Here is a 27,425-nt window from a genome sequence, read left to right as displayed (position 1 = left end):
CTTTTAGCTTTTGCTGTGACCTTGCCTGCCCCCTCACACCGCTATGCATACTTTGATCACTTTCTATGATGGACACTGCGACAATCAAGGGATTCAGAGAGTTGCAAAACATCGCCCACACACTCTTTAGAACACCCTGATCCATGAGGCATCACATCATTACCAGCAGACTGTTCTTATTTAGCTGCTGCGCTAAAGAATTTAGTAAGACAAATGAACCTGGTTGTGTTGGTTCAGACGTAAAAGAAGATAAGGAGAGGGAGGGAGACAAGCTCTTGTCGAAGAAGAGACATGTATAGACAATTAATTTCTGTTTGTGTTGGCAACTTAATCCCATTATATACCCACAGGATTTTTATAGCTACTAACTTTCCATTTAGTGTAAACCATTTATGAATTATGGCATGGAAAAGTGTAAAAGGAAACAGTTTAAGTGAATGGGATTGACTCTGTTAGATTTTGTCCTGTGACTCTGGCATAAGCAAATGAAAGGAGAGAGGAAGATTTAAGCCCTCATATGTTTCTGAGAGCTGGTGCCATTCATACCAGTTGATGGTACGCAGTCTAAAACGCCAAGCTGTAGTCAGTGGGAACTAGAATTGGATGTAAAGGATGACTTTAATAGAACACACAAAGTCTACATTGTACACTGTGAGAATAATGGGGGTTAAATTGAGTCTGGAGGTCCTAAATTTTATTAAAAAAATAACTTGCAGATTCTTTGTCAATCAGTTCCTTTTCATGCAGTGGAAATGTGGGTTGTTTCACTACGCATATTCACTCTTAAAAATAAAGGTTCGAAAAGGGTTTGGTTGAAGTGATGCCATAAGAACCGTTCTTGTTTCTCCCAAAAAAACTTTCAGTAAACAATTCATAAAAGAAGCATTTTTATTTTCTTAGTGTGTTAATCTACTAGTTAGTTAGTTAATCTAAAGAACCTTTTTCCAGAGTAAAGAACCCTTTGTACATGGAAAAGGTACCATGCATATTAAAGGTTGTTCATAGAACCATCAATGCCAATAAAGAACCTTTATTTTTTTATGAGTCTTCAAGCTTTACTTTATTACATTAAATTAGAAGCAGACCCACTTTGAGATCCCTACATGGGGAGAAATGTAACTTTTACTGGGTAAAACTAAAAACTAAAAACTAAACGATTACCAGTAAGTCTCCTTACCATATAAAGTATGGTGGAAATTGATATAACATCACATAATAATTGAATTGTAAAATGCTGTGACTTGTATGTTTTTCTTTATAAATAAAAACTATGATTGGTAAAAGGGCATTCCCAGAAATCCCTGTGTGACATATCAGAAATGATTTATATTTAATATACATGCTTTTGTTTCTTCCCTTTTTTGTATGTTGTCAGTAAAGTAAATTAGGGTGTTTTGTGTTCCTCTAAAAAAGTACTCAAGTACTCACCCTGTTTATGTGTCATGTTAATGTTAGCTTTAGTGAAATAAACTGCAGAATTTTTTAATTTTTAAATAAAAATACCTTAAATAAATAAATAACAGTAAATCACATTTTTAAATATCAAGTCAATAATTAAGACAATAAGACAATAATATATATTTATTTTAATTACTTTTTTAAATGCAATTTTTCTAATATATATTATACTATTTCTATAATAATTGGAAAGAGTATATTAATAATTTATTATATAAGCGAAAACAATGTAATAATCCCAGATTTTCTCAGACTTTGATCTCAGACTTTTTGACCTCACTGTATATCTGCATTTTCAAAATCACAGCGGTGCCCCATAAAGCAACTCCAGAATTATCATTAGATTATATCCTCCAAACCTCCCAAAAATCCCAGTTTAACTCTTGATGATGTCTCACATCACCATGTTCATCCTTTTTTCCCGTGTAGCAGTGCAGGTGTGGCTTCATAAACCATTGCTATGAGGGAGAGATGGCAGGGGGTAGAATGAGAGAAGGAGGGGGTTAATGAAAAGTGAATGTTCTCTCTTTGGGTTTTTTTTTGTGCTGGTTGCTGTGGGCATTTTTGCAGCTTCCATCTCAAAATGTTGAGACAGAGAAGGGGGGAGTATGCAAGAGACGGCGAGAGAGGGAGAATGAAGGAGGGGGTGAGTGATTATGTGTCAAAAAAAGGGATGTTAGACTCAGTCCTTAAAAAGCTCTGGCACAAAGTTCAGAAGTTCCCAAACTCAAAGCTTCCAACCCCGGACAGTCGCAACGAGATTGTAGAGAGAGAGAGAGAGAGAGAGCAGGAAACTGAAAAACTATTCAGAGGGTAAATAAACAGAGAGGATGTTTCTGGTTCTGAGCTGTCCTGAGCATAAAGTGAGCGAGGAATAGGAAACGATCTCTCCAGGCTTTCGTCTGGATAGTGTTGCTTTTAAATTGTGCTGTTTAAATTACAAGTGTGCTGTTGTAGAAGGAGATCTCTACATCGACCCATCAAGCAAAGAAAAAGGAAAAAAGAAAGAAGCAGAGAACTCCGAACTTCAGAAAAGTTTGGACAAGTGATAATCCCGGTGAAGCTCTCTCATCCGACCTGCTTCCAGAAGAGTGCCCAAGTTTCATCCGTCCTTGGATTATATCTTTCCTACCGTCAGCATTTTCCTGGGATGGGCTGGCTGCCGTGTCTGTGTTACCTGACAGCGGCAGTGGTTGTGGCGATTGGCTCGGAAAGACGGCAGCACCAGGTGCAGGATGGCCCCTGCCACTACACTTTTATCCTTCCAGAGGTGGAGCAGTGCCGACCTGCGGGGGACTTCCAGGTGACTAACTCCCTCCAGCGGGACTCGCCTTCGGCCCCGGAGTCGCCACACGCTGAAACCACCTGGCAGGAAAGGAAGCTGGAGACCCTAGAGAGTGCAACAGAGAACAATACACAGTGGCTGCAAAAGGTAGTGAATTAGCTTAATCCTCCTAAACCTCATTCTGTCTGTTTCTTGTTCATCTTTCATGGCAGCAGTGGTTCTCAAATTGGGGTTGTAGGTTCATCCTGATCAGGGAAGGCAGGGAAAATGCGCTAAATGCTAAAACGTTACATATGTTTTGTTGATGACAAAGGATGTGCATCCAATCAAACTCTATGGTATTGTGCTGCAAAAATGTGTACATTCTTCTTTTGCAAAGGGATGTAAATATGAATCTTGGTAGAAGCTATAGCCAAATTTGTCAGATGCTAACTGGTGTGACATCCTGGAAAAGTGGGAAATACAACCCAGAACAACATGGTTTCTGTCGACCACAATGTGTTTGTATGGTGACTTATAGGCGGCCGGGCATCGGAATTTAGAAACCAAATTGTAAATATTTGTCTTGTTACTTCAGACTACGTCATGGATAATTTTGGAGTTCATGGAAATATTAATATATTTGGGGATTTTGTTTAATTTTGTACAATAAATAATTTTGATACTTTGTTGGGTCGCCACTTGATGTTCTCAAGTGGTTTTGCTTCAAGATCCAGAATTTACATTAGACAAGTTTATGCACACTATTTATGTTTGTGCACTATAGATATATCCCAATCTGCATTACACATTATCCTCTCAAGGTTATTGAATTTGGGAAGGAGACCAAGAGAGAGGTAAATCCTGAACATGTTTAAGCAAGATTTCCTGGATCCTTTAAAGCTGGTGGAGTTTGTCAGTATCTGAAACTATTTTAAAACCAAAAAGACAAGGATTATTCCTCCATTAAGGGCCAGATCCACTTCTCTCTGTCCTATTTTCAAAAGCTCTAACATAAAATGTCAGCATTGATTCTGAAGTGAATCTGTTTTACCCCTTTAAAAATTACTTTCGTTGATGTCATCGATTGTAGACAGGTTGATAAGTACAGCTACATTTATACTTATCAACTGAGTTGTCCCTTTTATAGAAAGCATGGATAGAAAATAATCTTGTCATATTAAGTAATATTCTGACTTTGATTAGTCCATTTAACCTAGATGTCATTTTTAGGTTCTCTGACAAACATTATTACTGTGTGTTTCTGACTAACATAATTCAGGCTTATCTCCAAAACATTCTGTTTAACATGGATATTGTTCTTTTCCCAGATAACCAACAGTTAAAAACCTGCAGATTATTGTGTGGATGGTTATGATAATGTTGTTTTTGCAGTGAAGGTCATTTAAAGTCTGATAACAATATGGCACTGTCATTTCCCACAGTAATTCAAATAAACGGTGTGTTTTGAGACAGTTTATCTCTGTGCCATTTGCAGTATGTTTCAATCAGAAGGTCATTACTTGTCACATCACCGCAGATTCTGTTATTTAGGTCCTATGAACAGCAATATATGCCTTGTCCTTTGCTAAAATGTAAAAAAAAGAAAAGAAATCACATAGCTACATGTCCCAGCCAGGCTTTGGCCTGCTCTGTTTGTCACCCAGACTATGGGCCGTCTAGAAAGTCTGTCTCCTTGTTCAGGCCTCCCACTGAACACGGAGGGGGCTTAGTATCGTACGTGCTCCCCAGAAATGCTCCTGAATGCCAAAGGATTACAAAAAGGGTCATGAGTCGGCTCACTTTCATATTTTACAGGCCCTACATCTGGCACAAGATGCATTTTTCTGACAGTAGGAGGTATAGAAAAAAGGTAAAGCGACTACTATATCTCAGAAATAGCGGTCCAGACAGACCCTCCTGACATGCCTATATGCACGCTTTCACCAGCAGGCCAAATGTTGTATAAATTATTATTTCACTCCCTCTCCGGTCATTGAGTGCAGTGCGCGGTAGAAGCAGCAGCTTTCTGAGCATTGGAGAGCGTTGAACTCTGGCCCGCTGCTGAGTGGATTGTACTGGCTTTTCAACACCACAGACGTTCTGCTTTGCATATGCATTACTAGACTTTCCGGCCAGAGGCCACACATGAGACGGTGTATTTGTATCACACACCACACTCCCACATGACTATCTGACCCCCAGGGTCTTCCAGAACCCCCCTAAAGAAAACATGAGCTAATCCTATATGTTCTTCAATGAAATTCCAAAGAGGGAACATGCATGCCGAATTACAAATCAGGGACAACTGTTTTTTATTTTTTTTGGAAGGGCTTATTTTTGTTCAGCATCATGACTTCTGTTGAATCACATTAATCCTGTGGCTGGTCATTGTTAGTTAGTAGTTTTCATATTCCACTTGTTAGCTGCATTAGACTTTATTGTTAAGTGTTACTAAGATTATTATTATTATTATTTTTTAAACTCTCTTATGCTCACCAAGGCTGCCTTTGTTTGGCCAAACAGTAATATTATGAAATATTATTACAATAAAAAAAGTTTTCTTTTTATATAAATTTAATTTATTCCTGTGATAAAGCGGAATTTTCAGCATCTTTACTCTAGTCTTCAGTGTCACATGACCCTAATGTCACATGATTCTAATGTGCTGATTTGGCGCTCAAGACACATGTATGAAAAAAGTTGTGCTGCTTAATATTTATTTATTTATTTAAAAAAAGGGAACAAAGGGACTAGGAGAAATATATGAAGCTTGTTTCCGCCATGGAGTAAAAATTAGAAAAGTAATTGCAACATTTTATTTCACAATTCTCACTTTTTTTCTCGTAAATGCGAGTTTACATCACACAATTCTAACTACTTTTCTCAGAATTGCTTGATATGAAGTCACAATTCTGACTTTATATTCACTCCCAATCAGATGGCACACACTTTTTTTAATGTTCATATTCAGTGATATGAGTATTGAATGTGATTCATAGCTGGGTGTAAAACTAAAACTTCTTACAGTATGAACATAGCAATTAAGTAGGGTAGGCCGAATGCAATGATGTAATGTCCTACCTGCCTGTCAACATATGTATTTCCATACCTCCGCGCACCCAGACATCACACATCATCGGTGCGTTCCGTAAGGTTGTGTACAGACAGTCGCCGAGTGCTGCAAACAAACAGCAGTGGCCTTTTACAGTTCCTCCTGAACCAAAACAACGAGCTTATGCTGCGTTCACGCCATGTCGTAACTGTAAATATGAGATGGCAACCTGTGACTTTCTACCTGGAGCTGTTTGTTTGCATTTCTTTGTCAACACTATCAATGCCGAAATTAATCTGCAGCAGTCAGGTGGTACAACTAGAGCTCTGTAAGTTGTTTACGTTCATTGTAATGTTATGTGCTTAGAGACATGAGGTTATTTAACACATATTCTCGCTTAGCAGAATCTGCAGTGTGTGTTCATGTGTTTTGAAGCAAGCATGGCTTTGGAGATGCTCTGAAGGGAGGGTGGAATCTAATGATTTCAAAGCTAGCTTGCTATTGCTAGCCACTCTGAAATTTCTTACCCTACCTTTAACACAAATCCTCTTTCCCTGAAACATTTATCCAGGCTCTGTTCAGAAAACATGAAAAATCACAAGCTTATTGTGTCATAGTACTGACACAACAAACCAAAAAACCTTTGTATTTTTTGTTTTAGAGGTGAAAAAATCCCCTCTCTTTCAGGCAAGAACACGTTCCTACATGAAATATACACAGGCAGTTGCTGTAACAGTTTCTTGGCTTTCCAACATCCTTTCTTAACACTGCATTCTAATCCAAAATAATCTCCTACGACAGATCTTCTGCTTGCGTATGCAGCCTCTGTCTCTGTTTAAAGCAGCCAAGATGCACTGACACGTCCTGCTAAAAAAGGATTGGAAAAAGAAAAAGACTGAGAGACAGACAGACAGACAGAAGTGGATTAAAGGAATACTTCAAACCAAAATGAAAGATCTGTCATTATTTACTAACCCTCATATACAATTCCAAACCTGAATGGTTATTTTTTTCAATCAAAAATAGTATCATAAAAGTTGTCCATAAAACTTGAATGCTAAATATGGCACCTATAACGCATGTAGCATATAACGCAGTAACATCAAATGTCATTGGTTCAAAAGTGTTTCCTAACCAAATGTACATTTTTAAAACTGTTTTGCTTTTATAGTTCATTTCTGGATCTTAACAGCATGTCACTACGAAATGTCATTGTACAGAAAACATGCATGTTGAATGTTCTCTACAAAACCTTTTTTTGTGTTCCATATAGGGATAAAAAAATATTAATAACATCATACAGGTTTTGGACGTCATGAGGGTGAGTATATATTTTTTTTCTTCAGATGAATGATTCCTCTAAAGAAATGAAAGATTGCTCAATAAAATTATTCTTGCTCAACTGTCCTTGAGTAGGCCGATCTATTGTTTTCAGTAAAGCTTCACAGATGGAGTGTTCATATTTGGCCCCTTTTAATAATAAATCTCATTTTCTATGAAATGGGAAAATACAAATGGACTTGGCCGGTTTTTAATTCACTTCCGTTTTTTTATGCCTCATTATTTAACTCAATTAAAACTCTTTGAATGTTCATTACTGAGAGTGGCAGAACAGCAAGATTAAAGGTAGTTTAATCAATGCCACTTTAGTTTTCTGCAAAGCTCACCTACTTAGGGACTGGCAAAAAAAAAAAAACTTCCTTGGAAAAACGTTAAAATTACATGGTACAGTGAATATTTGACAGGATTTCTCTTTCTTTTTGTCATTTTTATGAAAAGGCCACATCAATCTGAGAATGGTTTATTACTCTCACATGCTTGGTGGCTCAATTTTATAGCTTGCATAAATGGTCATGATCTTTATTTATTTATTTATTTATTTATTTATTTATTGTTACCTCCCTTAATATCACAGCCAATGATGAATTAAACTGAGCGAACAAAATATAGTTTACCCAAAGGTGTTCACACCAGTGTCTCAGCAGGGTGGTACAGTAGCCATGGCTGCATTGTGCTTATGGTATGAAGTGCACTGTGTCACGGCCTCTGTGTGCAGATGTCATTTGGTTGTAGACAATGGCACTGGAGATGGATGAGGACGTATTTGTATTGCCTCATTAGAATTGTACAGTGTGCACTCAAGTCCATTTGTCCGAAGGGAGTCAAGCACTGTCAGTAAGATTGATTGTACAGCACTTGTTTTAGCGTTGATGTCAGACCATGCATTTCATATTGATTGTTTTTGTGCTGTTTTGGCCTGTTTCAGGCACTTTTCAATATTATATATCATTTTCACTAAAGGCTCATTGCACCAGCAGACGGCAACAAACATAGACAGACATGTTCTTTTTGTCGGTTTTGCCGAATTTTATTCGGATCAGTGTGGCGTCTGTTGGCGTTGATTTTTTTTTTTTTTTCATACTTAACTTTCTATTCATAAAAGAATCATGAAAGAAATGTTTCATGGTTTCCACAAAAATATCAACCAACATTGATAATAAGAACCATTATTAATAATTGAGCACTAATAATAACTGATAACAATTTAGCACCAATCTGGATTATTCAGGTTTGCTGATAAATAATTTTATCCCAGTTTGGGATAATTAAAATGTTTTTAATGTTTTTGAAAGCCTGATTTTATGCCTCTCCATGCTGAAAGTTCTTTTGGGTTATGTACTAGAATATTAGATGGAGATGCTGGTGTATGTTTGTTGATGTGTCATATGTCATGTTTGCAGCTGGAGAACTATATTCAGGAGAATGTGAGATCAGAGATGGAACGGAATGTCATTCACACCCAGACAGCCACCATGCTGGAGATCGGAACCAATCTTCTAAGCCAATCAGCAGAGAACACACGCAAACTGACAGATGTGGAGACACAGGTGAGGCTGATCAGATGACACTGACAGCATCCAGAAAAATAAATGGCACTGCAGCAAGCTTCTGTCTGTCTTTGCGGTGAAATGCTTTTTCTCTAATGGCTTAAACCACATTTTGAAGACAAGCAGCCACGTGAGCACCTCTCACGCCATAATTTGTTCAACATTCTCTATTATAGTAAGCAAACTGCTCAATAATTAGCATTGGTGACTCACAATCAAATTACATTCTTTAGTGGCTGATAATATTTACTCTTGTGCAGTTAAGTGAGTTCACAAAATTAGGCCTTAGTGCATCACATTTGACAAAGCACTGCTGCCTATTTTGGATAATGTGTGCATGTTTTTTTTTACTCATCTGAATTCATGGCCAACAGAAGCAGGGTTAAGTGGCCATGTAGAGTAGTGTTGGAAAAGAATCAGAGAAACAGTGAAAATAGCCCAACTAAAACAGCCATAGTGTTTATACTCTCAGAGAGTAATTGTTTCACACTGTTATGTTTTTGCTTTCATTTAGTTGCAGTCAGCAGTTCATTGAACATCATAGTACAGCCTGAAAAAATATTGGGCTGTGCTTGTCAGGGCTTACAGTATGTTTGCTGTGTTAGAGCTGCTTGGAAAAACATGTAGCTGTTTGAATGAACGGGCATAATGGGATAATCTCTCCTGAACTATGTGTGACTTTTTTGGATGACCTGATAATGGCTTCAAAAACTCAAGGAAACATTTTAATGTTAATCTAACCTCATGTTGTTCCAAATTCATTCAAGTCTTTTTTTCCATGGAGAGATTTTGAAGACTTTTTCATGCACCTACAATCAAGTCAAGTCACCTTTATTTATATAGTGCTTTTTACAATACAAATTGTTTTAGAGCAGCTTTACAGTGATAATGGGAAAATAGTATTTTGTACACAGATCAATAATATTGTTGAATGTTAAGTGTCCCCAACTAAGCAAACCAAATGCGACAGTGGGGACCAAAACTGAATGAATGAGAACTGTCCGATCTAAGTTGAATCTTTTAACCCTCATGTGGTGTTCAAAACCCTATGACACCTGTGGTGTTCCCGGTCAAAAATGACAGGCCCATAAAAAAAAGCTTATAAATCATTTATTATACCATATTTTCACCCAATCTTGGATTCAATCTTTTTGTCAACTTGTTCTCTTTCAATTAGGACTGGTTTTATATTTCTGTTTGCATCTGATTAATCATGGGCCTCATTTATCTGAGAGTAGGCATCTATTTTTTTGAGTAAAAAACAAATAATTTATGAGTAAATTTAAAAAAAAAAAAAAAAAAAAAATGGCTACTGTTGATCACACTAGTCTACTCTAATATTTCACCAGGAATTTTGTTTTGAAACTTTTGTTTTGTAAAAAAAATGGCACATAGTCACACTTGTGGTGTTCCCGGTCAAAAATGACCGGCCTATAAAAAATAGCTTATAAATCACGCATTATACCATATTTTCACCCAATCTTGGATTCAATCTTTTTGTCCACTTGTTCTCTTTCAATTAGGACTGGTTTTATATTTATATTTGCATCTGATTATTCATAGGCCTCATTTATTTGATAGTAGGCATTTTTCTCAATATTGCCAAAATTATTAACAAATAATGCTTTTTTCACTCAAAAACTGAGGTGCATAAGCTCGGATAAATGACTCCTACAATTAAACTGTTTGAAAATTGAATACAAAACCAGTCCTAATTGAAAGAAAACAAGTTGATAAAAAGATTGAATCCAATTTTTGGGGATAATATAGCATAACGAGGGATTTATAAGCTATTTTGTGTAGGCCTGTCATTTTTGACCAGGAACACCATAAGTGTAACAAGGTGAAAAAAACGACACAAAAAAAGTAAAAAAAAAAAAAAAAAAATTGGACATTTGGAAATTTCAGTTCAATGCGATAACATTACCTAGTATTTTCAGGAAAAAGAAAATCTTCTCCAGTCAAAAATGACATGACCACCACATGAGGGTTACATGAATCAAATGATTTGAACACAGCAGTTTACAGCTTATTGGAGGGAAGATTATCAGTACATAAATATTTAGAAACTATCATATGACTTGAAATTTAGTGCACAAGTCTTTTATGACATTTTAAGATGGTTTTGCATCCTTTTTGAAGCTCGTAATTGAATGGAAAAATACGACCAGCACAGTCTTTGGATTATTCCTTTTTGCGTGCTGTGGTAGAATGAAAGTAATTCAGATTTGGAACGACATAAAGGTAATGGCAGAATTTACATTTTTGGGTAAACTATTCCTGATTAAAACTGTATTTGTTTCCAACAATGCTACTTTAAACATTGCTCTTGAATAAAGTTGGCAGCCTTGATGTTGAAGGGAAACATCTGGTACTACCTTCAACGTTCAACTACAGGGGTTTCTTGGAAAAAAATGTAATCCTGTACATTTGCATTCAAGCAAAGATGAAAACCATAGTACTTGGATAAGAAAAGCGCCATCACTCTCTCATGTCTTTAAATATTTTAAAGGTAATCTCTCTTTCCGCTTGTCTGTCATGTGGGCCTGTTTGCAGGTGCTTAACCAAACCAGTCGTCTGGAGATCCAGCTGCTGGAGTACTCTCTGAGCACCAACCGGCTGGAGAAGCAGCTCTTAGAGCAGACCCAGGAGGTCTCCCGCCTCAATGACAAAAACAGGTGAGTCGTCTGCAAATGTGCAGCGTCTCAGTCACACCCTTGTGCATGTGAGCTCTGTCTCTAAAGTTATTACAAATGCAAAAGCGCATTCATGCATATTTTTTAATCAGGATACAAAGGAAAACGGCTTACAAGATGGTAATGACCTTTGATAGTACAGTTGCTCATAAACACTTTATATAATAACATCTCATATCACGTTGCCTGTTGTTTTGCCCATTTTTTTCATCTATGTACCTACATTGAGCACAGCAAAAATGGTAAACTGAAGCTAAAATGTGCATGCTTGATGAGCAAGAACCAATGAGGTTTGCGGTTGTGCTTCTGATTACCATATTTTATGTGCTCTATGTATATGTTTTCATCAATGGTTATATGTGAATACAATTCTAAATTTAATGTGTTTATCATTTTATTCCAAAGATGTATGCATTACACATAACAGTTTCGGTTCCCATTGACTTCCATTATTTTCTTGTCCATATGGAAACTGAAACTGTTTGATTACCAACATTCTTTAAAAATATCTGCTTTTATGTTCCAAAGACTATAATTATACAGGTTAGGAATGACAAGAGGGTGAGTAAATTATGAAAAAGTTCATTTTTGGGGGTGAACTAACTATTGATATCAGGTATAAACAGGCCCAAAGACATCTCAAGATATTTCTCATGTTCCCTGTTTATTCCATGTGTTTACTATCTCATATACTGAAAATAAGTTATAAAACAAGGATCACCTGTTTCACAGCTCTTTTATGACTTTATAATTGTGTTCAAATAAACAATGATCCTGCATAGCAGCAAGCACCTTTCACACAAAAAACAGCACTCTGTTACAGTAAATTGTCTGTTGAGCTCCAGTAATAAAGGAAATGCATTTTCATCTTTCTTTCTTGGTCTTTTGGGAAATTTGGCTCAGTGATTATGCATCCTTCTGCTAACTCAAATTAAAATATCCAAGCATTTTGTGGGAACTTAAACTCGCCGTTCAAAAATGGGACAGTCTATTCAGGAATAAAATATTGGTACTTTACAAGGTACTTGTCTTTTACAATAAAGCTGCAGCTTAAACAACAACAATGTTTCATCTCCACAAATTAAGATGATTAAAAAACAAATCATCTTAAAAACAATTTGACAAGGTATACTCAAGTGCAGATCCCCTTGAAAGGATGCATGCTGGAAGAACAGAAACAGCAAGCGAAGAAAGATTTAGGGAATGTTTCTTTCGACTAGCTGAAAGTAGCTTGTTCAATCTGTGTGGGTGGATTGTTTCAATAAAAAAAACTGCTGCAAAGTCATTAGTCGGACTCATAAAGATCAGGCCTGTGGGATTTATTGTCTTTATTTGGAGCTTGGTACGGTGCCAGCTCACACAGCCTGTCAGAGAGTTGTTGATTTTGATTTTGATAGAGAAGCCCAGGCAACAACACCATCTGTGAATGGCAGCGTTATCCAGGTGTTTACAGGTCTACCAGCCTCTCAGGCTCACATGTGGAATCTGAGAGGCTTGTTCAAGGGTGTCATCTGCGCTGAGAGCAGCGGAAGCAAACAAACTGCTATTTACCTACAGAGTGAAGTATTCAAAATTAGGATTTGATATGACAATTAATATAATAAGACAAGCTGTTTGTCTATAGGCACAATTTATCTACCTTTAAGACAAAGATCTGCTCTGAGCATGACAAAATCACACTGCTCCCCATACAAATGCCATAGTCTGTTGCAGTAACTCAAACAGTAAAATGTACTAGTAATCCCATATGGTCTTCTTTTATAAATACATTTGTGGTAACAACACTTTATTTCAATAGTTTAGACATTCTACTAACTATAAGTCACTTTTCAACTACATGTAAACTACTAGTCATTAGAGTATTAGTAGACTGTCTGCTTAATATCTGCCAAGACATTATTTTGAAGTTCCCACAACAGACATTCTACTGACTATAAGTAACTTTGCAAGTACGTGTCTACTAATAATCTAATGAGAGTCAGTTGACATTTAGTTGCATGTAGTTATTTATTATTAGTAGAATGTCTAAAGTGGACCATCAAAATAAAGTGTAACCGAATTTGTAATTAAAAAGGTATTTCATCATTTACTGATAAATGAGAATCTTGATGTAATCGTATTTGAGCTTGTTCAGGGAATTTGCCATTTTAATTTAATTTAACTCTGCTCAAAAGAACGAAATGAACTAAATTACTTGAATAAAAATTAGTTAATGTTTTGCCTAACAAGATTAAGTGGGTAAAATAATCCAATCTTCCCATCATTGTATTGAACCAGAGGGACTTTGATGTAACCTTCAATTTCGGTCAGTCTTTAAAGGGTTTATAAAGATTTATATTTGTCTAAAGTTGTGCATACGGTACAGGATTTACGTTTGAGATGCTCTAGATATGTTGATATTGTATGTTTCATTGTTTATAGAAAATTAATTTAACCTGAGGTGCAACTATTTAACTGTGGTATGCAGTTTTGTATTGATTTACACAATAGCTCAACAAACAACATGTTTATACTGAGAAACCTACATTTTAGACAAAATTTTCTGTTACTTTGTCTATTTTTTTCTCCGCTAACAAAAATACTTTTATTCCCTCTCCTAGTATATAATGGTGTTTGCTTCCTGAATGAATCAATGTTGAATGAATCAATTGAGTGAATGACTCAGCGATTCACTTATAAAGACCTTGCTTGTATATACCAGGGGGGTAACCGAGCTCTCGAATAGCGTACCACCCCCGGGGGCCGCCATTGGCTAACAAGCCATCACCTGCTGTTAGCATTCCATTGACTCCCATTCATTTTGGCGTCACTTTGACAGGAAATAACTTTACATCTGAGGCGTTTAAAGACTCCATTTGTCCATTGTTTATTTCTAAAGAAACACGACAATGTATAAAAGGCTCCATTACCTTGTATCTTACGTTATGGCCCCGTAGAAGCAGTTTTTGTAAAAGTAGGCTAACGATTGCGTCATAACCACGCGACTCTCTGGAAATTACCGTATAGACAGGAGGAGAAGCTCGCAGTCAATCGGGGGGACGTGGAGGCATAAAGTCAAGGGAGAAGCCCATAGAGAATCATAAAGTTGCTTCTGCTCCTAGCTCATGGACAGCTCCTACTCATGCTCTCCGTCTCTGCAAGATTCGGAAGGGAATGATTCAGATTTCTCTTGGCACAGCTACTAGAAGACTTACAACTGTCAGACAGGCTGCTCACGTCACATCCACGTCGTCAAGCTCAGTTTGAGTCTGCGCAGTACGCTCAGCCATCAGGAAGTGAGTGCTTCTAATTTGCTTCTCTTTTCTCCGTTGAAACCTATGGGGTCGCTGTGTCCAGTTTATATACTGTCTATGGTATATACTCGTTCATTTTTTATTCTTCCTTTTCGTTCGTAATCTTCTCTTTATTTTGCTTCGCTTCTGCTATGATAACCAGACATCCACTCTTGCATTGCGTGTACGTGCATTTTGGGGGCGGAGCAATGAAGAGAGGGATGTGATTGTTTGGGTTGATTTCAAATATCAACAGTGTTCAACAGTGATTCTCAGAAATCACTTACTGCACCTTTAAGACTAAAATTGTATCGCTGTAACCTTCAGACAAAATCCCCACAACTAATGCACTGGAACGCACAAAGTGGAGTTAAACAAGTAAAAAAGTTTTATCAGCGAAATAGTTTTCTAAAAAGCTCATAATATGCAAGACTCATGAAAGTGCGTATCTATAGCACAAATTATATTTCTCGTGCCATTTATACGGCAAAAATATTTTTGCGTGCATATGATACGCACTTTATGCCGTGTAATACGCACGCACTCCACACGCCTAATCCTACCCAAGGTGTTTACAGTGCGTATCATTTGCACGCAAAAACTATTTTTGGCATATACATGGCGCCAAAAAATAAAATTCGTGCTATAGATACGTACTTTCATGAGATCGTGTTGGTATATGAACCAGCCAGTGTGTTTCTTCTCAGCTACCTGGAAGAGCGCTTTGGTGCTATGGAGGCCAAGCACAGCAGAGAGCTTCAGGTCATCCAGCAGGAAAAGCAGCAGCTGCTGGAGCTGCTGGACAGACAGAATCACCTGGTCAGCCTGCTGGAGGGAGAACTGGCCAGCTCGACTCGTAACAGCACACTGCTCCAACGCCAGCAGGCCACACTCACTGACACAGTGCAGCAGCTTCTGGCTATGGTCTCTCACTGTAACGGTTAGTGCCAACTTCACATTATCAGGCTAAGCTGCATATGACCAGCTCAGTGGGAACAAAATTGGGACTCTCTCTGAACAGGGCAATTGCTTAAATTCCCAATGGTGGTCCATCAGGCATTTTTTCCAGGAAGATTGAGATTTAAATCAGTATTGCTCAAACCAATCAACCTATACTTCTATGTTCAAATGTCCCATGTATTTTCAGACATTTCAACTCCAATTGAAAAGGAGATGTTAAAGTTCAGAGACTGCGCCGAGATATTCAAATCGGGAGTTACGGAAAGTGGGATATACAGCATTCATCTTCCCAACTCCACCCAGAAAATTAAGGTTAGTAGATTTAAACTATTTTCAGGTGGACAATAACCAGTTTTCAAATCACTATGATGAAATTTAAATACAAAAAAAGAAAGAAAAAGACAAAAGATGATATATTGCATGCAATATAATATCATTTTGTAAAGCATGAATCTTGGCATGTATCTTGATTGCTGAAGAAACTGAGCTCTCCTGACATTTAGATTTTTGTGTTGTTTTTGAGGACTACATTATAATCTGGAAGGACAACATGTTTTAGTATAATGCAATTTCAGTACGTCTTTGAAAAAAGGCTAAGATGAAAATGTCATGTTGATCAGAAAACCAAATCAAGACGTCAAAGTCAAACATTTCCTTCAGGCCATTTCTCGGTGCATCTAACTGTGAATATGCACCCATATCTATTTCAAAATCTTTCCTTACTGAACCACAAGCAAACCACCCATTGAGCTTTGCCTTTGAGTCAAATCTAATTTCTGGCTGGCTCTTGGGGTGATGAACATTTTAAAAATGTGGCTAAAATTGTTTTTGTTATTCATTATTTTCCTGTGCGCTCATTCATCTTCCCCTCCATTTCCTGTGGGCATAGGCGCCAGGTGTTTGGCAAAGATTCGGTAGCTTCCTGCCAACACAGGGTTTAATGCAGTGAGCGAGAGCGAGCTGGTATATGTAGTATCACCACCCTTTCATACTGTGCCACCCCTCAGAGCAGCACGCTGGGTGGCTCCTTTCATTTGGAGAGTTTTAAATTGCTCTTTTTTTCTACTTCACTTTGTTTCCTTAATGATACAAATTAAGATATTTATACGGGATATTGATCAGTACTGATACAGGTTTATTGATAACAAATGGTTCCTTTGTTACCATGAAAGTTTTGAAGAGGTTTTTGCTGCCAGAGCCAAGCTTATATATAAAATTCTAATTAAGATTGGAAGTGCATTTTCTTGCCCCTTGATATACATTTTATATATTTTGGCATTAGAAACTTAAAATATATTTTCAATTTGAAAAACAATTTATTTAAGCTGTGCTATTTACAATATATATTTACCAGACATTGAAACATTTTCTCTTCAAGTATGGAAAACAGTGACTGACCAGAATGAGTTTGAAATTCTCTTTAAATTCAGGCATCATGTTCATATTATACAATTGTGCAACGTATTTTGATATGAATTACAATTGTATAACTGTGTCTGTGATTTATAAATACGCAGTCTCAAGAGATAAAATATCGCTGGAAAATTTGACTGTCATCTTGATGTGGATAGCTTAGATGCAGAAAACAAAGAACATCTCACATCTGTTATGCAAATAGAAATATATTTTGTGCTGAATAAGAATGAAATCGATTCCTACTCCCCAAAAGCACCCTCTCTACAGATGTCATTAATGCAAGTGCTTTGTCTTTAAACCTTGATTAGCTGTTTAAAGTTTCACAATGGAAGGTCTTAAGACCAGCATCATGTATTGCTAAATGAGCTGGTCCCGCCAAGGGATGGAAATGTACGTTGTTATCCCACTTTTTGTTTTTGCCAAGAAGAACTTATTGCTTTTCATCTTCTCCTTAAGCCTATTTCTTCCCAGAAACAGCTGGGAAAATTGGAGAAAAATCATATTGAGGATTTTGACTTGGAATGTTTTCACTTGACACTCACAGGCTAGAAATATTTAATATTTGTGAAGAAAATCCTTTACGGGATAGGCTTTAATTAGTTCTGACGGATTCGGATGATGGAATTCAATGAGCTGCACTTTTATTCTTTTATTTTTGCTGCTCACAGCTCAAACTAAATAGCTATTTTCCTCACAAAACAGTAAATTGTTAAGTTGTATTGAGTTCAATACTAAATCAATAGATAGTAAAAGTTTTAGTGGAAGAGCACTAAACAGTTTAGTGTTTAAACTGCACTTTAGACTTAATTTACTGTATGGCTTGAATTGGGACAATCCATCATTAGTTTATTGCACAGTGGTTAACCAAATTACCAAAAGATAAAAACAAACTTAACAGAGTACTCATAGCCTGAGGACCCGCCATCTCGCTGGACAGGAACAGAATGTCCTGCATCAGAAGTCCAAATGTGGTGGTTTGTGATCCAGTCTCGCTCCCAATGCATATTTAAAAAGGATTGTGCGTGACAGTGTTTTTTTTTTGTCAGTGTAGAGAACCTACAGAGGTAAGAAAGGCCTCATAATGGACTCTGAAACGTCCCTATTCAAAACATCACGAGTTGATATGTGCTTTGTGGCATTTCCTGGGAAATTTCAGTAGTTTGACCAGTCAAATCTTGTGTGACAAAAAATCTTGTGCAGCTTGTGTGATTTTGTATTAAGAATTCAGCAAATTCTGACTAAAATATTACCGTAATAATGAAATAATGGAAAATTTAGCATAGCTTTTTTGTTGTTGTTGTTGTTTAATAAAACACAGATATTAGCTCAAAAGAAAAGGAACTTTGGTCCACTTTAGACATTCTACTAACTATAAGTAACTACATGCAACTAATTGTCGACTAACTCTCATTAATTTACTCTTTTCTAGTTTTTTAGTTCCTTAAGTAACTAATACAAGTCTTATCTCTCTCTTGTTAAAATATACAATTATAAATGATAAAAAAGTATATATGTATATGTATGTGTTTCTGTATGGTTGTTTCTGACCAGGTATTCTGTGACATGAAAACTAGAGGAGGAGGCTGGACTGTCTTTCAGCACCGTTATGATGGATCAGTCGATTTCAACTGTGGCTGGAATGACTACAAACTGGTAGGATCCAATATCAGTTAGAGCCTTTCCACATTTGATTTCTTTAATTGTATACATAGCTTTAGTGTGGTTATCTTTCACAGTTTGGCTTCAAAATCACTTTAAAGCACAATTCTCTCAGTCTCAGATAATTTATTTTAGCACAGACATGAATAGAGCATGTCTTCATGCATCTAATATCTAAAAACATATTCAAATAATAATAAAAAGAAAACACTTGTTGTCATGCTTTTATTAAAGGAACACTCCACCGTTTTTTGAAATAGGGCTTATTCACCTTCTTTCCTACATTTAGATAGGTGGGCAAATGCATTTTTGTCTCAGTGCATGCATTGTTTTAGTTTGACAGGGTCGGCGCTAGCTTAGCTTAGCATAATGAATGGAATCCTTTGTTGCCAGCTAGCATGGCCCGAGTAAAAGTGATATAAAAAATAAAAAAAAACCACCTAATTACTTCTTGTGGCCTGCGTATTCACAACAAGTACAAATAGCGATGCAGATTACACTAGGTGATTTCCTATGCAGATATTGACTTGGGACTATATTAGGGGGAAGCACAGGCAAAGCACTGCTACTTGGGCGCAGAGATATCACGCCCAAGTAGCAGTGCTTCGCCTGTGCTTCCCCCTAATATAGTCCTTAATATATAAGTCAATATCTGCCTAGGAAATCGCCTAGTGTTAATCTGCATCGCTATTTGTACTTGTTGTGAATACGCAGGCCACAAGAAGTAATTAGGTGGGTTTTTTTATTTTTTATATCACTTTTACTCGGGCCATGCTAGCTGGCAACAAAGGATTCCATTCATTATGCTAAGCTAAGCTAGCGCCGACCCTGTCAAACTAAAACAATGCATGCAATGAGACAAAAATGCATTTGCCCACCTATCTAAATGTAGGAAAGAAAGTGAATAAGCCCTATTTCAAAAAACGGTGGAGTGTTCCTTTAATATCTGACAAGGTGAACATTGTAAAGTACCTAGCTGCAGGAATTTTATTTTGTGCCATCATTAAAGATTGCTTAAAACTAATTTTTCTTAATTTTGTTTAAGACAATGAAGTATGATCACTCCTTTAATGAAGACATAAAGTATAATTTAAATGTGAGCCTGTCTATCTCTTATTGAGATTTCTTGATGAATGCAAGCTTCTGCTACCATTAATCTGAGGCACCTTACATTTAAAACACATATTTAACCTGCACTGAAGGGGAAAGTCTAACTCATATGTGGCATCTGATGCTTATAGCCATAGAATACTGATGCATTGGTGACCCTGATGACCTTTCCTTGAGGAAGAGAATTCTGATTGGCCGTCTTTGCATTCCCATGTCTCCCTCTGTTGTTACACCTGCATTCCCTCCCTATGTGGGAGAATGAGTATATATTAATTCGGTCACAGGGTCATTTGAAGCCTTGAGAAAAAAAGAAAAAAAAAAGATAAGAGACATTTTGAATTTAAATAGGGCATCATTATTCACACTTTGGGTCCATCATTTAAAACAAGTTACAGAATGTAAAGAGAGTCCTTTTCGCTTGGACATTGTAAGTAATGCTTGCTTTAAAATCAGGGTCTACTTATAAACGTAACATCTCCCCGAAGAGCTGAGTTGTTTGGAAACTACTGTTATTGAGTTTTAAATGCGAAAATGGTGGTAATTCATCTCACCTGGGCTACTTCAACAGATAAATTGCTATGGCTGCTCTGGGAGCGCTTTAGAAAAGCGCAAGTTTTGTTTTCACTTTTCCTTGTTTTCTAAGAAAAATGTTTTGAATTAATAAATATTTGGCCCCAGATGGAGCGTGGGAGTCGGGAGCCCCTGTAGATTGTTGATAACGTGTGCATTGAAGCATTTGAATGCCCAACTGCCACATCTCACTGTGATCAAAAGTGCTGTCTCATTTACTGGTCCAAGCAAATGGAAATGCAACTATTTCCTATGGTTACAGGAGGTCTTTTGAAATGTTTTCTGTACTAGTATGTGACATGGAACTCAAGGATTGTTCTTCTGAAGCAGACTTTCCTCTATCTCCGAAATTTGCATACGATTGTCACGTTTAACCTCTTAATGGCAGTCGCACTGAACTTTCAAATTGGTCGTGAAGCAGCCGTCATCTTCTGCTTGTTCACTATGGTAAAATGAATTTATAATCAATGTTTGAATATATCCACACAAATAAAATGATTGTTGATAAAATCAATGTAAAGAATTATTTGTAATAATTATAAAATACTTATTTGAAAATTTTGCATACGTAAATAATTGGGAGTTCTCCATTGTAATTGAGTACTTCCATTGAGTAGTTTGTCAGAGATTGTGAAAAGAAGAGTGTATGTCAAGAAAATAAAGCATTTCTTATGCGACAGGGATTTGGAGATCCGTCAGGAGAACACTGGTTAGGAAATGATGCCATCCACCTGCTTACCACATCAAAAGACAACATTCTCCAGGTCCACCTCAAAGACGCAGAGGGACACCAGGCTTATTCTCAATATGACCGTTTCTACATTGACGGAGAGGATAAGAAGTACAGGTACCAAAATGTTTCATGTTATCTTGACTCTAGATGTTAATGAACTGTCGTGATGCATACAATTGGGTGTCACTTTATTTTCAAAAGTTGGTTGGGGTGAGGTGGGGGCACAGTGCAGGTTTGCAATGGAAAATGCTTAGTCTCGCATAGCCAGTCCTTCAGACTGATGGCAGAAGGTCTGGACTCCACAGGAGCTTTCATTGGGCAAGGATAGCCCAAGAGGACGTCTCACGTTAAACAGGACGTTGTTTTGTGTGTGAAACAAACGTCATGTTGTGGACGTCATGTTTAGGGGTGTGAAAATGTAAAGTCGTTTTCCCCACAATAACAGACCGGCGTGCAAGTTTACTGCAACAATGGCGCAACGATGGTCCAGTGAACTACACATACTTGAAAATCCAGCATTTAGTTGATCCTGATAAGCGCTGTTTGTCATAGTTTTAAATATGATGGCTTTCTTCTTTCATAAGGGGGTTTGGCATCATGACAGCTTTGCGGCGCACTGGAAATCCTGGAGAATTCAACCAATCAGATGATGACTCGAAACTCCTGAAGTGTTTCCCATTTTGTGTGCAATATGCATCAGACGTTCAGCCAATGTGGGCGTGACATCTGAAGTTGAGAATGCTTAGCTTATGAATATATATGACGTTAAGTGCAAATGTGTTTTATTTTACTTGTTTGATAAATAGTTTCAGTGATGAATTACTACAGATCTGTAGTAGAGGATTTTCCCATTTCCAAGTCAATACTGCAGCGTCAACAAAACCATTAGCATTGAAAAGGTATAAAAAACAAATTGTTTCAATAACACATTGAGTTGCTGTTTTTGACTTCTCATTGCAAAATGATTTGATGGGCCAATGATTTTTTTTCCTGATCATTTCTGTTTAATTCAGATAAACTTGGGGTCAGATGGTGTAAGATATGTTTGGTCTCGTGGCAATGTTTTTTGCTTTAAGCACGACTCACGAGGGGTTCCCCCTAATATAACCTTTTATTTGAATAAACCACAATTGCAGCTGTACATCAGTAGACATTTATCAGCAGCAGGAACACATTTGGTTGCATTTTGTTTTGTGACTTAACTGGAACGGATAACAAGCTGTAGAAAAGTGCAGAGCTGTGTGCGGTAAAGAGAAATCCTGCCATCTCTTTCCTCAGCTGCAACAATCACTCAACAAAACATTAAAAATGATGAATTCCAGCACAGTCTCATTATAATACCCACTCACAAAATGAAAACTCCTGCCTAACATTTGAAGATGGTTCCTATGTGTTAACATCGTAGACATGAGCAGCGAGAGCCATGGCCAAAGAAATAGTTTTTAACGTAAATGATTCCAAATGAATTTGGAAAAACATAAATAACAGAAGATAAAATCTCCAGTATATTTTCATGTTTTCATCACACATTTTATTATCTGTGGTAGCATGCTTCCCCCCCCCTGCTCTCTCACCCATAAAAACGCACACATACAGACACACACTCTCTCTCTCACACACACACACACGGAAACATACACACCACCAGAAACTTGTCAACGTTTTCTGTGACTTTATAAGTAAAATAGTTTTGCAACTGAGAAGCTACATGACATGTCTCAGTGTGAGGTAGTAAGGTAGTAAGGTAGAGGTGCTGTTTCTGAAGCAATTAAACTTAAAGCTTCACTATTAGCAGAGAAGCTGCCGCCATTGAGAGACAATTACATTTCGAATAATTAAATGGCCCATCGTGAATTATTCCTGAATTATTATTGTCATTTAATTAGAATATATTCAATATCTAATTGTCCAGCGTTATTTTAAACATTGTCGTGTTGTGGTGTTTAGAATTAGTATAATACTTGGATTACATATTTATCACATTTAAAACCCCTATTGACACGTTTAATTTCTTCTTTTTTGTTTGGCTTGTCTTTGTCATTTTCTGATATAAGAAACACTTGTGTGATTATGTCCTTAAATCAAAATGATGAGCTACATTAAGGGTAAACTACCATTTCTCACAGCATCCCTATTGCTTCTAGTCTGGTCTTATCCCAGGCAAACAATTTCAAGCATGAGGCTTTTCCAGAAAACTGCCGAGTGAACAGATCTCACACCTCTCTTAAGGGATGCAATTAAACCTGCAGTTTTGCTTGTGGGCATACTTATACAGTGAATGAACCAGAACCAGAAATATTACATTTAACTCAAAATAAATGATTTGGAATACTACTCTAGAATGGGTGTGTTGCAGCATTGATATCAGATAGAAACTCCAATGTGTGTTTGTGTGCGTGTAAACAGGTAGGGAAAATACTGAACAAACATTTGCCAAATCCCACCATGTTTGTCTAGTTTACCTCATATGGTAAGTGTGCGTTTTATTAGCGTGCTGAGAATGCTGGCATTGTCTCGAAGGTGTTGAGCCCATTTGGGACTTACCAGCCAAGCAACCTATGGTGCAAGGATGTTTCCATGCCAAAACAATCTCCTGCAGTACCTAGCTGTGTGGTCCTCTCTCTGGCACTGTGTGTGCTCGCAATCCTTCCTGGTGAGACAGCATCAACAATGGATTGTGGATAATGGAGGCTGAATATCTTTGGAGTGCACGTTAATGAGTCTTAGAGCCTTCTGAAATGAGAAAGAGAAAAAGATAAATCACTTAGAAATATCTTATACAGGCTCGCAGCTGGTCCAATTACTGGGGTTAACAGTGGATGTAATAGATGTAGACACTTTCATCTGATTATGTAAAATAAAATAAAAAAACAACGTATCTTAAAGTGATACTTTGTGTATAGTATTTAAGTTCATTTATCTAGGACAGGATATGTGTCTGAGCTGAATAAGAAGGCTGATGCTGGAACTCGACACACAAGAAGTGGCAAAAAAAGAAAGATGTAGCAACACACTTTCCTGGCATACCTTTAGCTGTAGACCACCATAGACTGTTCTGGTTGATAGAAATGTTTATATGAACATGCCTTCTGTAAGTATTGATGTTTAGATATTATTATTCAGCATATATACTGCAGGGGGTTTCAAATTTATGGGGCCACGAGGGTGCGCTAGGGGTTCTGTAAAAAAGTTTTGTGAAATAATAATTGTAAAATGTGAATTTGAAACTATTAGTTTAATTTGAACACTTGTCGGCAAACATGAGATTAATTCCAAATTATTTTATTTGACTGACAAATAAGATATAAAATACAGTTAACTTAATAATTATTTATTTCCTAATAATATTTTACACATTTATATTTTCCACAGTATAAATATTTATGCACATGTAAATATATAATATTCCATAATATATTATAATATATAATTCCATATTCCAAAGTTTTTTAATTGAATTAATTTTGTTTTCTGCTTAACAAGGCTCCTTTTATTTGATCAAAAATGCAGTAATATTGTGAAAATATTATTACAATTTAAAATAACAGTTTTCTATTTAAATATGTTTTAAAATGTAATGTATTCCTGTGATGGCAAAGCAGCTAGTCATCGTCACATGATCCTACATACTGTAAAAAAAAAAGTTGAGCTAACTTAAAAATATAAGGAAACCTATCACACTCGTTAACTCAACTAATTCGCTCCATTTAGTCAACTTAACTTTTTTTTTCCATCTAATAAGAATAGATAGTAGGTAGTCTTTTGAACTTAAAAAAAATCTTGTCAAGGCAACTTAGAAAAATCAAGTTGAGCCAACTTGAAACAATTCTAACGTGCTGATTTGGTGCTTTAAGAAACATTTCTTATTATTATCAATATTGAAAACAGTTGTACTGTTTAAGTTTGTGGAAACCATGATACATTTTTTTCACAACTCTAAAGAGCAACATTTATTTGAAAGCCTTGAACCATTATATTTGTCTTCACTGTCACTTTTTGATCAATTTAATGCATCCTTGTTTTGAATGTATACAGCTGCATTTATATTGGGGGTCCCTCACAAGAGGATCACTATATTTGGGGGTCTGTGGCATCAAAAAGTTAGAAAAATGCATATTCTGTATCTATCCATATGTTGAAATATTTAGTATTTGTCTGTTTCTCACCAGTCTTCATGCAAGGGGTTTCAGTGGTACAGCTGGACGCACCAGTAGTCTTACCCACTCAGGAACCCAGTTCAGCACTAAGGATCACGACAATGACCAGTGCAGCTGCAAATGCGCTCAGATGGCCACTGGAGGTACCGCAGCTTGTCTACCATTTATATTTCTAACTTTGTGTAATCTGATGGAAAACATATGCATGTGCATATGCATTACGTATGCATATAATGGAAAACAATTTTCCAGCAACACCCAAGACAAGAACTACAATAATGTTACTGTATCAACTCAAGTACTGTATTTTCATGACAACTGAGAAAGTATAGACATTAGCCTGTAAAAAAAAAACAGCAGTTCAAGGTCACTTGGATTAAATAATGGCATTGATCCAAACAAAATATGGCCAAAATCTGTTTTCAGAGTTTTTCTGTCAACATTTCAAAGGAGTCATATCGTATATATTTTTTTACTTTTTTTATTTTTCCCCCTAAAGGTCCACTAGTGTTAGTCTGGAAGGTTTGCTGTCAGGTTCAATACAGTTGGTTGTGACTAGTCTTTTGACAGCAAACTTTTTCCAAAGCCTACATTACACTGTGACAGGACCACAAAACAATCTGCACTGAAATGTGCTGTGCAAACTCTGAAGGCTGGGCTGATGTAATCAGGGACCTTGCTAAAAAACAAACTTTAGATGCTCTTTACTAAAGTTAAAAAGAGACACAGATCAGAGGTGCTGGAACCAAGATCCCTCCTTACCTCCAACAGGTAAAGGTAACATTCCAAATCATCCATGAATCCATCCCTTATGTGCTGCTCACAATACATCAAAACCGTAGAAGGTTGTGTAAAAATATTTCATCAAACATGAAGCATATCTGCTATTTCATCTCAATACCAAGTCGGAGTAATACTCTGTCTAATTTACAAATCCTATATGCAGTGTTGTTATTGTTAACTAAACTAAAACTATTGAAAATATTTTTGTTAACTGAATTTTTTTTTATTTTTATAATATGAATATCAGATGAAAAACTTACAGTATATGTTAAAAAACAAAAAAAAAAACAACAACTTGCCAGCTAACTGAAATAAATTAGGTTTAAGCTGAAGTTCTAAAATTACAAAAACCGAAACAAAAATAAAGCAAAATGCTCATAATTCAAATGAATTAGCTTTTAATTTTATATTTTTAGTTTTCAAAATATAATCTAATATAAATAAATATAAAATATTATAAATACCATAACAGTACATAAGTAATGCTAAAATAACACTGCCTGTTTGGCAAGGTTTTGCTAATGAATATTAATTAGATTATGCAAATAGCCATTCCTAGGATAATGTAAATAATATTAATGAGCTAAGCTGTCATCACGTTGTGATGTCACAACCCTTTGACAGCAATCCCCACTTCAAAACATCGTGCTGCTTTTTTCTCTCAAGGAAAATCTGATTGATATGGCCTCTTTAATATTAATGAAGAAAAACTGACCAAATAAAGAAATAGCTGAAATCGTTTGCTCTCTGTCACTGCAGGGTGGTGGTTTGAAGCTTGCGGGCCTTCCAATCTCAATGGGATATACTATTCTGGAAACTCCAATGTGATACGCTATAACAGTATAAAGTGGTACTACTGGAAAGGGCCGAGCTGGATGGCGACCATGACCACTATGATGATACGGCCTGTGGACTTCTAAAAGCAGGAAGGAACTGTCGCAAATGGGTCATTGGACTTTACTGAGAGACAAATAATCCAAACAAGCTGGTGACATCATTGAAAATTATGGACAACTTGAGACTTGGACAGCTTGTGCCCATGTCATTGTAGCCATTCAATCTGTCTCCGTTTTGTTTGTTTAGTCTGTCGAAACAGACACAAATTGCACCATAAATGTTTTATCTGTATAGCAAAGCTCTTCCAATGTAAAATGCAATGAACTGGAATGGCTGATCAGTGTTCACATTTGTACTTGATATTTGGGCCGATGTTTGTGTGGTAAAACGCTAACCTATCCTCCTCCTCCCTTCAGTGCAACAGTGGATCTCCTGAGATTTCTAGTGCTAGTAAAGGTTTAAGAGAGAATACGTCTATAAAAGTGCTCAAGACACTGAAACAGGTGTATGTTTTATAAGCATAGCTTTCATTATAAAATATATATTTGTAATAAAACAACTGACATC

The 27,425-nt window shown here is 36.7% G+C and overlaps 1 protein-coding gene across 1 annotated transcript; it reads left to right on the top strand.

The window, feature by feature from the left end:
• The first annotated feature begins 2,215 nt into the window (after positions 1-2,215).
• Positions 2,216-27,425, top strand: angpt2b (angiopoietin 2b). The gene is made up of 9 exons (XM_084423265.1): positions 2,216-2,890; positions 8,519-8,665; positions 11,222-11,343; positions 15,341-15,573; positions 15,781-15,905; positions 18,561-18,662; positions 21,029-21,195; positions 25,251-25,381; positions 26,781-27,425. Exons 1-9 carry the CDS (start codon positions 2,609-2,611, stop codon positions 26,939-26,941), a joined length of 1,470 nt encoding a protein of 489 aa, XP_084279391.1. The 5' UTR covers positions 2,216-2,608; the 3' UTR covers positions 26,942-27,425.

The sequence above is a fragment of the Rutilus rutilus genome (assembly GCF_951802725.1).
Source record: "Rutilus rutilus genome assembly, chromosome: 11".
In the NCBI taxonomy this organism is placed as follows: Eukaryota; Metazoa; Chordata; class Actinopteri; order Cypriniformes; family Leuciscidae; genus Rutilus; species Rutilus rutilus.
Note: the sequence above shows the minus strand (reverse complement) of the source record. Positions and strands in the feature narration are given on the sequence as shown.

Bases quoted from the DNA above. Each gene is read 5' to 3' on its own strand.
- angpt2b (XM_084423265.1), top strand. From the start codon at position 2,609: ATGGGCTGGCTGCCGTGTCTGTGTTACCTGACAGCGGCAGTGGTTGTG. The intron at 11,344-15,340 runs GTGAGTCGTCTG...GTTTCTTCTCAG, and splicing joins CGCCTCAATGACAAAAACAG to CTACCTGGAAGAGCGCTTTG. The intron at 15,574-15,780 runs GTTAGTGCCAAC...ATGTATTTTCAG, and splicing joins TATGGTCTCTCACTGTAACG to ACATTTCAACTCCAATTGAA.